Below are 13,471 nucleotides of genomic sequence, written 5' to 3'. Positions count from 1 at the left end.
ACTGAAAAAGAGCCAACGAGTTTTCAAGACAGATAATAGGGAAACGTGGGTATGTAAGGGATCCAGGTACTTTTCATTTGTAATTTGTGTGTAAAATATGAAGGTAACAAGTGGAAAGCAGTTAGGAGGTGAGGGCCTAAACTTGGAGATATAATGGGTGCGATAAGCCTTGAGAAAGCTAAGGCAAAGTCCAAGAAGATTTAAAGCTTTGCTGTTGCTGTTTGGAGCCCTTCAAAACTGCTGCCACTTGTGGTCCAGGAACAGAAAAGCATGGTGTTTTTATGTTTGGAAGCAATGCTAAATACATTTGAATGTATATCAACTCAAACTAGAGAAGAAAACATCCCTAATTTCAATTTGTACCTTTTATAGTTTATTTTGTTTAGCAGATTTGCCTTACATCTGCTCAGTACTGTAAAGCTGCCCTTTTAAGGACAGATCATTTCGAGTTACAAGATTCTAGACTTGTGGACTATACAGAGCTGGCTGCCTGTGACAAGTTCCTAGGTAAAACTTCAAATTTCCCTTGATTCCCTACTGGCTCCCAGGCTGGATTAGGTCTCCTGTGGCACGTGATGACTGTCTCAACCCCAGCCCTCTGGCCAAGATGTTTGTGCTGTATCCCTCAAGACAGTGTGAATGCCTTGAGGGCAGGGGCTGTCTTTCTGATCTTTGTATCCACGGACTAGAGGTTCTCATAATACCTATTCAATGAATGAATCATACTCTGATCCCAGGTGTTATCTTTATCACTATTATTCTCCCTGTTTCAGAGACACTGAATTTTTTAGGAATTTGTCTTTTAAAAATCATCACGGAGAATACATAATGTCTGATTCCATTTATGTAAAGTTCTAAAAGAGGCAAATCTGTTGGGGAAAAAACCAGTGGTTAACTCTGGGAAGGGGCGTGAAGGAACTTTCTGCATCTGGGGTAACGGTAGTGATCTATATCTTGCTAGGGGTTTGGGTTACACAGGTGTATACATTGGCCTAAACTTAATTAGCAAACATACTGTTAATATTTGTGCACTTCACTGTATGGAAATTTTACACCAGAAAAATATTGAACTTTAGTTAATGATATGTATTGCTGAGGAGTTTTAAAAGGATGGGTACAGATATCTGCAATTTATTCATCAAAATACATCAAAAATTAAGATGGATTGATGGATGGGTAGAATATTGGGTAACTGATAAAACAAGCTTAGTAAAGTGTTGACAGTAGAATCTTGTAAAATTCTTTCATCTTTGCTGTATGTTTGAACATCTCATAATAAAATGTTAAGAAAAATCATTAGGGTGTTTATCACAATATTTGATGTCACAATATATTGAGAGACTCAGTTCAGTTCTTTTAGTATGCTAATTATTCTAGACTGCCATGAAGTCATAGGATACTACAGAAATACCTGCTAGAGGGGAATACAGGCCTATGGCATATTACTAACTTATCTTTCCCACTAGTCCTAATGACGTGGTGGCCACCTCCTCTCTCTCCTCAAGCCCAGGATACACACCAGATTGTGACAGGGCTGGTGAGTAACATGGTGGCTGATGAACTGAAGTTTTTCTTAAGTCGGCCCTAAAAGTGAGTGGTCTACTCACCCCTGAAGTGACCAGGGTAGGGATCATGATTTTCCCGCCAATACTCTGCAACTTTCAACAAAGGCCGGGAAGTCCTCCTTTTATACATACATTTATTACGTACACACACAAAACCTCTTCAGTAATAACTGCCTAAGAATAAATACAATGTATTCAGAACAGATCTGATACTTTGTATTTAACTTTTGTAAAGTAATCCTTTTACAATGAAATTTTTGGATCCTTCATTTTACCCAGACAAAAACTAATCTTTTATAGTGATGGGCTTTTGCAAGTTAATGTAAGCATAGCAGCCTCGTGTACCCATAATTTAAATAGCTCTCAAAGGAGACAGCTGTTTCCCCCAAAAAAGGGTTTAAAAGCTGTTGTGAGTTGTCTGTGCTCTGCTTAGAGCTTCCGTTGTTCCTGTTTTGAATTTGTCCGCAGCAGTTGGAAGCTGTTTGGAGCTCACAGTGTGTTCTGTAGCGGCTCCTCTCGTGGAGTTAGAAGATAAGGCACACGGCACCAGGTCTGTTCCTGAGAAGATAAGATGATCTTAGTGTAATTAACTGCTCAGTAATTTAAATACCATTTAAAAATAAGGAAGTCTTAGCTTTCGCTGAAGGAGGATGGTGTAACTGATGGGATGCATGGTTGACCATCTCTCAAGCTCCAAAGTTAATATGTTCTCCAAACAGGCTTTCTTTATCTTCACAGAGATCCATGGAACTGTCATCCATGAAGAATCTAAACCCTAACTGCATTTTCTAAATCCCTAGTTCTCAAACTGTGGTCCCCAGACCTACAGCATCAACTGGGAACTGGTTAGAAATGCAGAATGGGGCCTCCCACCCCAGACCTGTGAAATAAGCAGCTCTGGATGTCAACCTAGCAATCTGTTTTAACAAGCCCTCCTGGTGATGCTAATGCCTGCACCACTTTTCATGTGTTCTCTGCCAGAAGGGAAGGGCCTAGAAGGAAATCTCAGTGGACCTGTATTTGTGTTGTTTTAACCATTAAGTTTGTGGTAATTTGTTACATCAGTAATAGGAAACCGATGTAAATATAAATCGTTAAAATCACTGCCTTTTAAATAAAAAAATCTATTTTTAAATAGTCCAAAATATGTCAGTCATATTTCAGGAATAACTGAAATAGTGATCATTAGTGCTATGGTTAGTTAAGTTAGCTAAAGAACGATTAATTTCTCAAAAAATTAATTTCTCAAAAATCTGAAAGGGATTCACTCTATTTTTCTTTTCAGTGACTTCCCAAAAAAGCATCCCAAGTAGGATTGTCATTTTTCTAGTAAATTTTAAATAGTATGGCAAAATGAACCATCAATCATAGTTAAATAACACAAGAAAATGTCATTCTAGGGAACAGTGTGAAAAGTAGCATGTTCTAAATTTATATGAGATCCAATCACTGTATACAGCTTAACAAAAATTTATCAACTATGCTTCCTACTGGTATGAATAATTTTCACTGAATAATTTATAAAACTCTACACACGATTCATATCAAATAAACTTGTAAATGGCCGGAACATTAGTGAACAGATGTGAATGGTTCAGATCTTAGTAAATGTGTTTTCAATGCAAAATGCCATTTCTATGTTTTAGAACAGTAGGCTTCAAAAAACGAAGTGTGCATATGCCAGTGGAAGGACAAGGTGAACCCTGGAAGTGCAAGAGGTAATGTAGAACTTTGATTTTTTAAACATCTTATCCTTTTAAAATTTCCTTTTTCCCTGTACGTTTTATAATGTACATAATAGATCAGTATAACAATATATGTAATTTATAAATGATCAAAATTTGGATTGTATTCTCTAATTTTTTCTGTTAAGAGTTAACATGATCAAAAAAGTTTAGAATATCACTAACAAGAACCACCAAGCCACTGCCTCTGTCACAGCCTTATGCTTGATTCTGGTCTAAAAGTGAACAAAATGTAAACAAAAATTTTCAAACTAATGCTAAATGCAAGTTTTTCGTTGTTGTTGTTTTTTCCAGAGGTGGGGTCTCTGACCAGATTAGGGTGTGAACAGGACTTGCACTCCCTTAATCTAGCTCCAGGTGGTCTCCTAATCTTTTTTAAACTTTTTATTTAATTTATTTAATTTTGCCTGCTTTGGTTCTGTGTTGCCGTGTGCGGCTTTCTCTAGTTGTGGCGAGCGAGGGCTACTCTTCGTTGCGGTGCGCAGGCATCTCGTTGCAGTGGCTTCTCTTGTTGTGGATCATGGGCTCTAGGCGTGCGGGCTTCAGTAGTTGTGGCGCGTGGGCTCAGTAGTTGTGGCTTGAGGGCTCTAGAGCGCAGGCTCAGTAGTTGTGGCGCACAGGCTTAGTTGCTCCGCGGCATGTGGGACCGTCCCAGACGGGGGCTTGAACCCGTGTCCCCTGCATTGGCAGGCAGATTCCTAACCACTGCAATGCAAGTTTGCCATCAACCTTTTAAATAGGTTAACCACACACAAAAAGTGTGGCAAATGTTTCAAAGTAGCATTTATTTTTTAAAAGCACGTTATGAGGTAGACTTAAACTAAAATATTCAGTGCATATATTAATAAAAGGTTTATTAAAACCTTAAAATTTTATGTAGATATGTATGTAGATAAATTCACCTACAATTCTACCATGCATTTGAAAAACAACTCAATTGAAAAGGTAAAAACGTCACATTTTTAGAAAGCTTTTCTAATTCTGAAATAAAGAACATTCGATCTGTTCAAAAACTTTGTGGGAGGGAGGTAGTTGTTTCAGTTTTAGATTTCAGAAGTTATTTTACTAAATCATTCACTTTATAGCTAGTTTTCAATGAATGTGAATATCTTTACTAGAAGGTAGGTAAAAGGTACTATAATGCAATTAAGAATTTCAAGATGGCTTCAGCAGAGCATTAAACCAAGCATGGGGCTTTTCTCAATGGAGGCCCTTAAATGACTACATAGGTCACATACGCATGAAGCCAGCCCTGCATCTAAGTCTGTATCAACTGCAGTTACAGGAATACTAAAACCTTAGTTATCTTTGTCCCTTGAGCTCTAGACTAGGCATCTAGTAGGGAGTCACATGTTTGTTGAATGAAAAACTGAGTCTTGGCAGTTTTCCAAATCAATGAGAAATGCTTAGTTTTTCTGACCTATGGTCAGAACAAATTCTTACTCCAAAGAATAGTCTGTTCATTATAATAAATGATGGATTCCTGTAGTACTGAATAGTTGCACATCACAATTCTGGCTTCATGGAAATTTGAGGCCACATATGGTGAAGATTCGTTTGATTCATTCAACAAAAATTTATTGATCCTGCTGGGCACTGGGAATAGAAGAATAAATAAGAGTCCCTGCCCTCAAGGAGCTTATAGTCTGGCATGAGAATCTAGTGAGAAACAGCACCTCAGAATCTAGTGAGCAAACTTTCTGGTGTCTGGCATATTATCTGGAATACTCCAAATGTCCTGAAAATGTGAATCTAAAATTTATCAGAAAGCACAGTTTGGAAATGGAAGATGCAATGAAATTTAAAAGAAAATTCAAACATTCAACTTCTAATGTAAAAACCATGAAATCTAAATGAGGAAAAAACTCGGGAAAGCTGAAAATTCTATTTTAAGTACTTTGAACCAGATTTAAATTTTTAAAATTGTTTTATTATCTCTGGCATTTTCATTTATAGTGACATTTATATACACATGTATAGAGGTGTGTGCATGTGAGATGTATTCCCTGGAGCATTTAATAAAACCCATTTTTCTATCACTAATTCATTTACAACTAAAAAAGCGGCATACAGGTAAATTTGAGACTTTCCTTTTGATAATAATTTCCATTATCGTTTGAATGGAAGAAATTCTTACGAATTGTGTTCAGGGTATAAATTTCGGTACACTCTCATTTTGCACTGAGACTTAACTGTGTCTTTGTACAGTGTGTGATAATTTAACCATGTATTTTATTTTATTTTTTAACCATATATTTTAATAATTACTGACAGTTTAATGGCATCAAAAATACTCTTAAGTCTATCTGGATTTTCTCTGGTTTTTTTTTTTTCCCTCTGCACTCTTCTCTTTTCTTAAAAGCATGAAAGACCCCTGTGCAACTACAGAGCCTTTGTTTTTGCTTCCCTGTACTTTGGTACATTGCTTCTCCTTAATCTAGCAGCATCCTTAGCTTGTAGTATTTTACTTAGTGGCAACTGAAAAAAATCACTAGCTTGGGCTTTAACTGGGAACTATTATCCAGAAGGTTACTGTGAACCTGTCAGGAAGGTGGTGAGCAACCAAAAGAGCTGTCTCACAGACTGTGCACCCAGAGCTCATCCAGCCCATTAGAAACTAAGCAGGCTTGGTTATCTCACGTCCCAGCTCATAACAGATGAACACGGCACATTAGAAGGAAGTGGGGAGCCTGTTAGAGGCAGGTACATTGATAGTGTGGTAGGAGACCACTATATGAGCAAAACAAACTGCTTAGCAGATACAAAATTTTTTAAATTAAAAAAAAAACAAAAACCACACCAAGAATCTGAGGCAAATTATTATATATACCTCGAGGCTGAGGGAATCACTTTATAATAATTAATATCAATTTGTTATAGCCCTTTACAATTTATGAATTATTTTACATACATCAGAGCTCATTAGATATTTGTAACAACACATGAATATAACTTTTACTTTCATCATGAAAAAGTGAATTGTACTGAGCATGCTGTTTAAGAAGGCGGGTAGGTATACTGACATATCTGAAAGACTTGCATCAAAAATAATTACAAGTTTTAAATTTTGGCACTTAAGATATATGCATTAATTATCCCAACGTTAATATATATGCTTTCCTTCATGACCAACACTGTGTTACTGAATTTTCATAGCTCTCAGTGACTGCTGGTCATTAAATGGGGATGACTGTCATCAGTAAGTTATCAGACCATTTCTCCTGTTAAACACAAGCTTAACAGATTCTTATGGATGCCAACACCATATATTCTAATATGGGAAACACTAGGCTCCTAAAAGAGTCTCAGAGTGTTTTTCCTATATTGCACTTTCTAGAAAACAGCCTTAACAATGATATGATGTGATCTTGGTTCTAGACATAGGAGTGAGGAATATTTGATTTACCTTTTTCATGCTTGTTTTCCTAAAATTTTTGGTATAACCTCTTCTCAGGGATGTAACAAGGAGAAACAAAATATACATGCTCTTTGGGCTTCTGAGAAAAAAGACCACAGACATTTTCAAAAGATAAAAACAGAGATCTCTTCTGCATCAGCCACTTCATTTTCACAACTGAAAATAAGGAACTGCGGTATATTTGATGTTTTTAAACTCATTCAACATAGCTTTGCCATAAATATACTGTTCTGCAGAAAGCTTTTTAAAACATGTATAATTTATACTATACTTACCAACAATTATATTATCAATTATAATACATTTACCAATTATCATGATTAAAAATGACTAAATAAAATTTTAGAGTTAAAAACACCAGATTAGATTTTATACACTAGGTGAAACGGGATCTTGAAATTTTAAGTGTAATCTCCTCCAATAGTATGGCGTTCCTGATGCCCTTTAATTCCTTGATTAATATCCCCTGATGACTTTCTAATCATGACAATACCTCAGAGAGGACAAAGGTTTTGTTGAGTTTGCTATTAATTTTTAATTCTCATCTGTGAGGCTCTGTTTTTGTATAAGGCTATTAATCCTCCATTTTTCTTTACTTTATAGCTACTTGCCCTACATGAGGGTTTTTAGTTAGGAACAGACCGTATGTGTGCCCTGCAGTTTATGGCGTTAATTCTAATGGAAATTGTCTATCTTGTAAATGTTCTTTTGTATGGTGCAGAAGATGAGCCAGCTCTGAAATAAACAACTTCCAGAGGGTGTTAAATAAGTAAATTAACAGGCCAGTTTACCATCCTTTACAAACTAAAGGGCAAAATGGTAGAGTAGTAAGCACAGGCTTGGAACTAAAACATTGAGTTTGAATCTCAGTGCTGCCACCCCATGCCAGCTCTGTGACTTATGTCAAATCAACCTTTCTGACCTTCCATTTCCCCCAAAGTACATTGGTGCTCATGCCACCCACCTTGCAGTTTTTGTGAGAGTTACTTGTAAAGTATGTGCATTATTTGACACACGATAGATATTCTTGAATCATGGACTGAAATTTATTAGAGTTGGGCAACATTTGGGCCCAGCATCTGACATGGAGCACTCTCCCAAGGAGATGCAATATATGGAAACTTCTTTTGATTATCAATACAACCATTGTACTTAGAAGGTTTTTTTTTTTTTTTTTTTCCTGCGGTACGCGGGCCTCTCACTGCAGTGGCCTCTCCCGTTGCAGAGCACAGGCTCCGGACGCGCAGGCTCAGCGGCCATGGCTCACAGCTGCTCTGCGGCATGTGGGATCTTCCCGGACCGGGGCACGAACCCGTGTCCCCTGCATCGGCAGGCGGACTCTCAACCACTGCACCACCAGGGAAGCCCAGTAGCTTATTTTTAATGTCAACATTAGGTGTTTTTGTCTCTTTATTTTCTCTTAAATATGTGTTTTTAAGAAAGTTTATGGCAAACCTGTGTTTTCACTGTGGGTACTTTTTTTGATGACTAAAACATTTCCAATTTTTTTTTAACATCCATGGTAAGAAAGATCTAATTTTTAAAATTTGTCCTACAGCCAACATTATCCAAGTGAGATGTAACCTCTGTACGTTTGTGAATGGCTGTCTGGCAGGTTCTACAAAAAGTGTCATTTTTATTCATGTATTTGGGTTGCTTAAACATTTCTATAAGATTTAAAACACTTTTCTTCTTATGGCTGGAATTCTCAGCATTGATACTCCCATGCCTTCCTTTTTCAATCTACTGGCCAGTTTAAAGGTGTTCACAATAATACAACTTAAAGACAAAAAAAGTGTTCATAAGTCATTGTTTTAACAGCCAGCATAATACAGTAGAAATTGCCCTGAGCAAGGAATTAAGAGACTTGAATTCAAGTCCTGGCTCTGCCACTAATTTTGCAGGATGACTTTAGGCAAGTCACTTAACTTCTCTCATTCATCTAATAACGAGATTGAGTCCATTTTAAGTTACTTTCTACCTCTAAAATTGCTTTTATTTGCTTATTTTTTTAATAAAACACCTTCTGGGAGCTGTGTTAAGCACCTGATGGGTACAGAAATATTTACTGATGTTTAAGGTAGTAATATTTGAAGCTGTGATCCAGGAACCACCTGAATGCAGATTACTTGGGGTTCGTGTTAAAAATACAGATTCCTGTCCTCTCCCTGGCTGAATCAGAACCTCCTAAGGTGAGGGCCAGGTTTCTCTATTTTTCACAAGCTCCCCAGTGATTATAATGCACCCTAATGTTTGAGAACCACTGGCCTAAGAGAATGTGTTCTAAGAGGGAAAAAGCTAGCATGTGGCTCAAATTACTCCAGCCTCTGGCAAATCTCTTCTCAGGACAGTCCCATTCAAAGTGGAGGAGACTAGAAAAAAGCTGCTTACTTCAGCAGAGTAGTCAGCCTTATGCCTGGCCCCTGCGTGATGCTTTTTACTTGCTGTATTCCATAACAAAACACAACAAAAGGTCTTAGTCATGACACCCAAGTCACGGACCACCACAGTTATGACAACAGCTTGAAGACAATCACAGTTCTCCCTTCATAAATGGTAAGAGAGTTAAGCTCAAGGAAGATGAGAAAAACACAACGTCTTTACTCTCGATTTTCCCTCCACCTGTTATCCTCTGTGATTCAAATAATCTGGCAGAGGAAACAGAAAATCTAAGCCACATTGTTCTCATCACTCTGTGGCCAGATAGAAAGTATAATCTAATAAATAAATCCTCTTCTATACAATAGAAATGACCAAAGCCCATTCCTTCTCCTCTTTTCCTTTCTAATGCTGTTGACAGGAACAAAATACCAAGTAAGGACACATGCTACAGATTTAAAAATTCATACAAATAAACTACAAAGAGAGGTGGTAATTTTTTTTCTAGAATTTCACAACAAAATCCCTCTCACAGTGAAAAATATGTATAATTTTAACAGGAAACTTAAAAGACATTTTGCTGCAAAACTATAACAGTTGTAAGATAATGCCATTATCTGTGCTCATTATAGAGAAACAACAGCAACTTTAAAAGGCCAAGTATACTGATAAGATGAAATTTCTTTTCAACCAGTATGCCAACATCAAACTTCTAGGTTTTATTCAACACTAGCATCACGAGTTTCTCCTAATCCAACCAAAACTCCTGCCAAATGTCCACAAAATTACACCAAAATCAAAAAACAGAAAAGAGAATTAAAAGAAAGAAGGTTGACAAGAGCTACCATGCAAAACAACCAGCAGAACTGGAGTTCAGTGGCACAGATCAGCAGGAGCCTAGGAATGCTGCAAAAGATGGTGCTGCCTGGAGTCTAACTTGGCGATGCCCCTGTGATGCTGGACGACCAAGTACTCAGGTCACAGGTGTGTTCATGGACCCATAAGAACTAGGATCTTGACCCAAACTTTTAAGATCTTCTAAAAAGAAAATACTTCACCTAAATTGAAGTAATATATAATTCAAACACCAGAAGAGTTCCTTATTTGATGTAAGTTGTGCCTAAAACTTTGGCTGATACAAAGAAACCCGTCCACTAAGGCACCCGGAGGCGATCTGACAATGTGTTGGAGAAAACTTTGTCGTCAGTACCACATCATTATGAGAGTACAGAGAACGGATCACCCGCAGGGGACTGGCTTCTTTGGGCAAACAGTCAATAAGTTCACTGCACTGTTTGTCAAATCCCAACAAGCGAATCCCGTAGCCATGTGGGGAAGAAATCATTCGCCCATCAGGGCTGAAGCAAAGTTCTTTGATATAACCCCTGCCTACGTTGGCTTCTTCAATGTAATGAGTCAGTCGTAGAGAACAGCGAGGTGAGACTGGTCGCACGGGGGCTCCTTCTTGGAATTCATAGACACAAGTCCACTAGAGGGAGAGAAGAGAGACAAATCATAGAGCCTCATAAATGGAGTATAACCTTTAAAAATTGTGAATAACTTTACTGTCACCTGTAACTTATGTAATATTGTACAGCAACTATACTTCAACTAATTAAAACACAAAAAGCTACAGAGTCCCAAACAGTGCTACAGATAATCTTTTTTTTAAAAAAAAAGCTCCACAGAATGCCAAAGCTACAGAATTGTTCCAAGAAATCATTCAGATGAATGCTACCCCTCTCCCAACTAACAAAACTTGTAGGTCCCATACTGTCTTATCTACATTCATATCAAGGTTATTCTGTACTATGACACTTTAAAGCCTTTTATTCCCTGAGGCCACTGTGACTTCTGAAGTAATAATTCCCTTTTCAAGAATTCTTGTTACTCAAGAGAGTAACAAGAATCTTGATATTTTAGGGTTAAGACATCTAAGCCCTAGAATACCTCTCCTCCTACACACTTCAAAGACTCTTCTCTCCTGTTAGCTGTGGCTTCTAGAGCTAGTGACTAGCTAGCTAGCTCTGGAAAGACTCCTGCTTTCCTGAGTAAGGAGAATCATAAGCTCATATAGGACCTTTTCCCCTAGTTATCAGTTCAGTCCCTTCCTTTCCCAAAGCTTTCCCTGGTTTTTAAAAAGAGAAAATCATAATACTCCATTGGCTTATAGCAAAACCTCCCATTTAGCCAGCTTAGCTCAGTCCTATGTTTACTATATAAGGGGTTTTTCACATTGAGATGAAGGAGGCAGGAATTAAGCTGGGCTCAATCTGAGCTGATGACTCCTTTAAAGTACTTCCTGCTTGCCACACACAGGCCAGAGAGGAGGAAGGATTTTGAAGGGATAAAGGCACCGTGAGCACACACGGCAATGGCAGTTTGTTCAGTCCGCCCCATCGAAGGTGGAGTGCTGCTGCCCATACCTCCTGATCATCAGTGTTGCTTGAGCACCGAAGAAGAGTGGCCCAGCCTTTTGGGTGCAGCTGTAACGATGTGATGCAATTTCCACGGTCTCTCTCACCAGGAACTTCAGGGGTTAAGACTTCAAGACTGTTTCGTGGTGAAATTCCTGAGATATAAGAAAATTAGGATGTGGAATTTGTATTATCAAAGGACTAAGGTAGCTCATCAAAGCTTTGATTTCTGGCAGCCACCCTCATGCCTTTATTCTTTCATCTGCCCCTTATGCTACCACATGTAAAAAACCATGGTGCCCTTCAACGTATGGGGTATGTGTCTTTGGGGTGGGTATGGGGGAAGGGGTATGACAGAACTAAAGAATCTAAGTTCCTGCAGCAGGAATCAACAATAACCTAACGCTAAGGCATTAAAGCTGACTAGGAATCCTTTTGATTTGGATCTACATCTCAAGTTATGTGACATGAAAGGAACCTGGAAAAGTAAAAGACAACAATTCTCATCTCAGAGGACCTGATGCTCTCTAGTCCAGAGAAGGAAATACCTGGAAGCCATGAGGACTGCCTTTATATAGATGAAAGATGTGTGCAAGGAGCAGGACTTATGGCCCCCAAGGACAGTACTATAAACAACAAATCAACGTATAATTTTGGAGGTAAGAGAGGACAACTCACACAGGACATGTCAAAACAAGGGGTGGGAGATACTGCCAACTGTACATATTCCTGGTACTCTGCTATGGCCCATCATTTCTTTCTACCTGGCCCCCAATGAAATTGACTGCTGTAGTGAGCCATTGTTACAAATGGGAGTATGTCATATCCCTCAAATATGTGGAGAACCACTTTCATACACATTGTAAGGAAGCAGCTTAGAAATTTATTATCAAGAGAAATATTTCAACACTTCTCTGCCTATAGGAGTTGCTTTAAAGATAATGAGCTGCCTCTGTCAGACCCTTCGTGAATTATTTCGCACTTAGATGTGTTATCTTCTTTTAAAAGCTTCCCTTTAGATTACTGCAGCATTGACAGAAACCTGTGACGATCTAAATTACATTCTCACAACCAAATTATACCTAAAGAATTATTTCACATGTGATTGAACCTTAACAACAATTTTAGAAAAAAAACAAACCCTATTTCAAGAATTTTGAAAATCTATAACAAAAGCAGAAAAGAAACCCATTCTGAATAAGTAAGCAGTGGTTTTTGAGCTCTGCTCCTTGGAGGTTGCTCAAGAGCTGGCAAAAGGGGGAAACCATACAGGGCCAGGGTGGAGATGGGGTAGGGAAGACTGGAGGGTCAAGGGCCTCCTTAATTTTACTTGAACCAAAGTTACTTCACTTTTATTTGTGCTACATCCCTAAGAATCCACAGGAGAAATGTTACATATGTGGGCATAAATCTCTAAGAGGAGGAATATTTAACCTTAAAATGAGACATCATAGTCTTCAACATCCAGAGGACAGGATGGTGGATAGTCTATAGGTTTAGGTTAGGAAGGTCTCTCAAACCATTCTTGGAAGTAGTCAGGCAAAGTAATCAAGAATGCATTTATTGAGCACTTACCAGATGAGGCCACCCAGGGAAAACACTAATTATAAGTCTAAGTGTAGTCCTGCCTCTAAATATCTAGGTAGGAGATATGCTTATTTCCAAAAGGTGACCCAAAAATATATATATCTGGCTGTCAGTCCATCAAGAGGAGAACAAAAAGTGCTGTAAGAGCTTAGATGTGAATTAGTATGGAGAGGGATGATGAGTGAAATTTGCATAGGTAGAAAGCATTTCAATTAAGGGGTGGATAGAACAGACTGAGCAGCTAGTTCTCCCAGATTGGCTGGGGAAAAACTGGCAAAAGTAGAGTGGGGCCAGATTATAGCTCTTTATCCCACAACCCCTCTGAGGCTGCCAGGCATTGCTGAGTTAAGGAAATGGCAA

General features: G+C 38.3%; 1 protein-coding gene across 2 annotated transcripts in view; it reads right to left on the bottom strand.

The window, feature by feature from the left end:
* Window positions 1–7,880: 7,880 nt before the first annotated feature.
* Window positions 7,881–13,471, bottom strand: part of DCAF10 (DDB1 and CUL4 associated factor 10) — a 53,131-nt gene continuing 47,540 nt past the window's right edge. For both annotated transcript variants that reach the window (XM_029201959.1, XM_029201960.1), the window contains 2 exons: window positions 11,534–11,679; window positions 7,881–10,596 (listed from right to left, as the gene is read on the bottom strand). In XM_029201959.1, the coding sequence (XP_029057792.1) occupies window positions 10,228–10,596; window positions 11,534–11,679 (515 nt within the window). In that variant the 3' untranslated portion in view covers window positions 7,881–10,227. The remainder of the gene's footprint in view (window positions 10,597–11,533; window positions 11,680–13,471) is intronic.

Source organism: Monodon monoceros, unplaced genomic scaffold (assembly GCF_005190385.1).
Source record: "Monodon monoceros isolate NGI ecotype Baffin Bay Population unplaced genomic scaffold, NGI_Narwhal_1 Super_Scaffold_5, whole genome shotgun sequence".
NCBI lineage: Eukaryota > Metazoa > Chordata > Mammalia > Artiodactyla > Monodontidae > Monodon > Monodon monoceros.
Note: the sequence above shows the minus strand (reverse complement) of the source record. Positions and strands in the feature narration are given on the sequence as shown.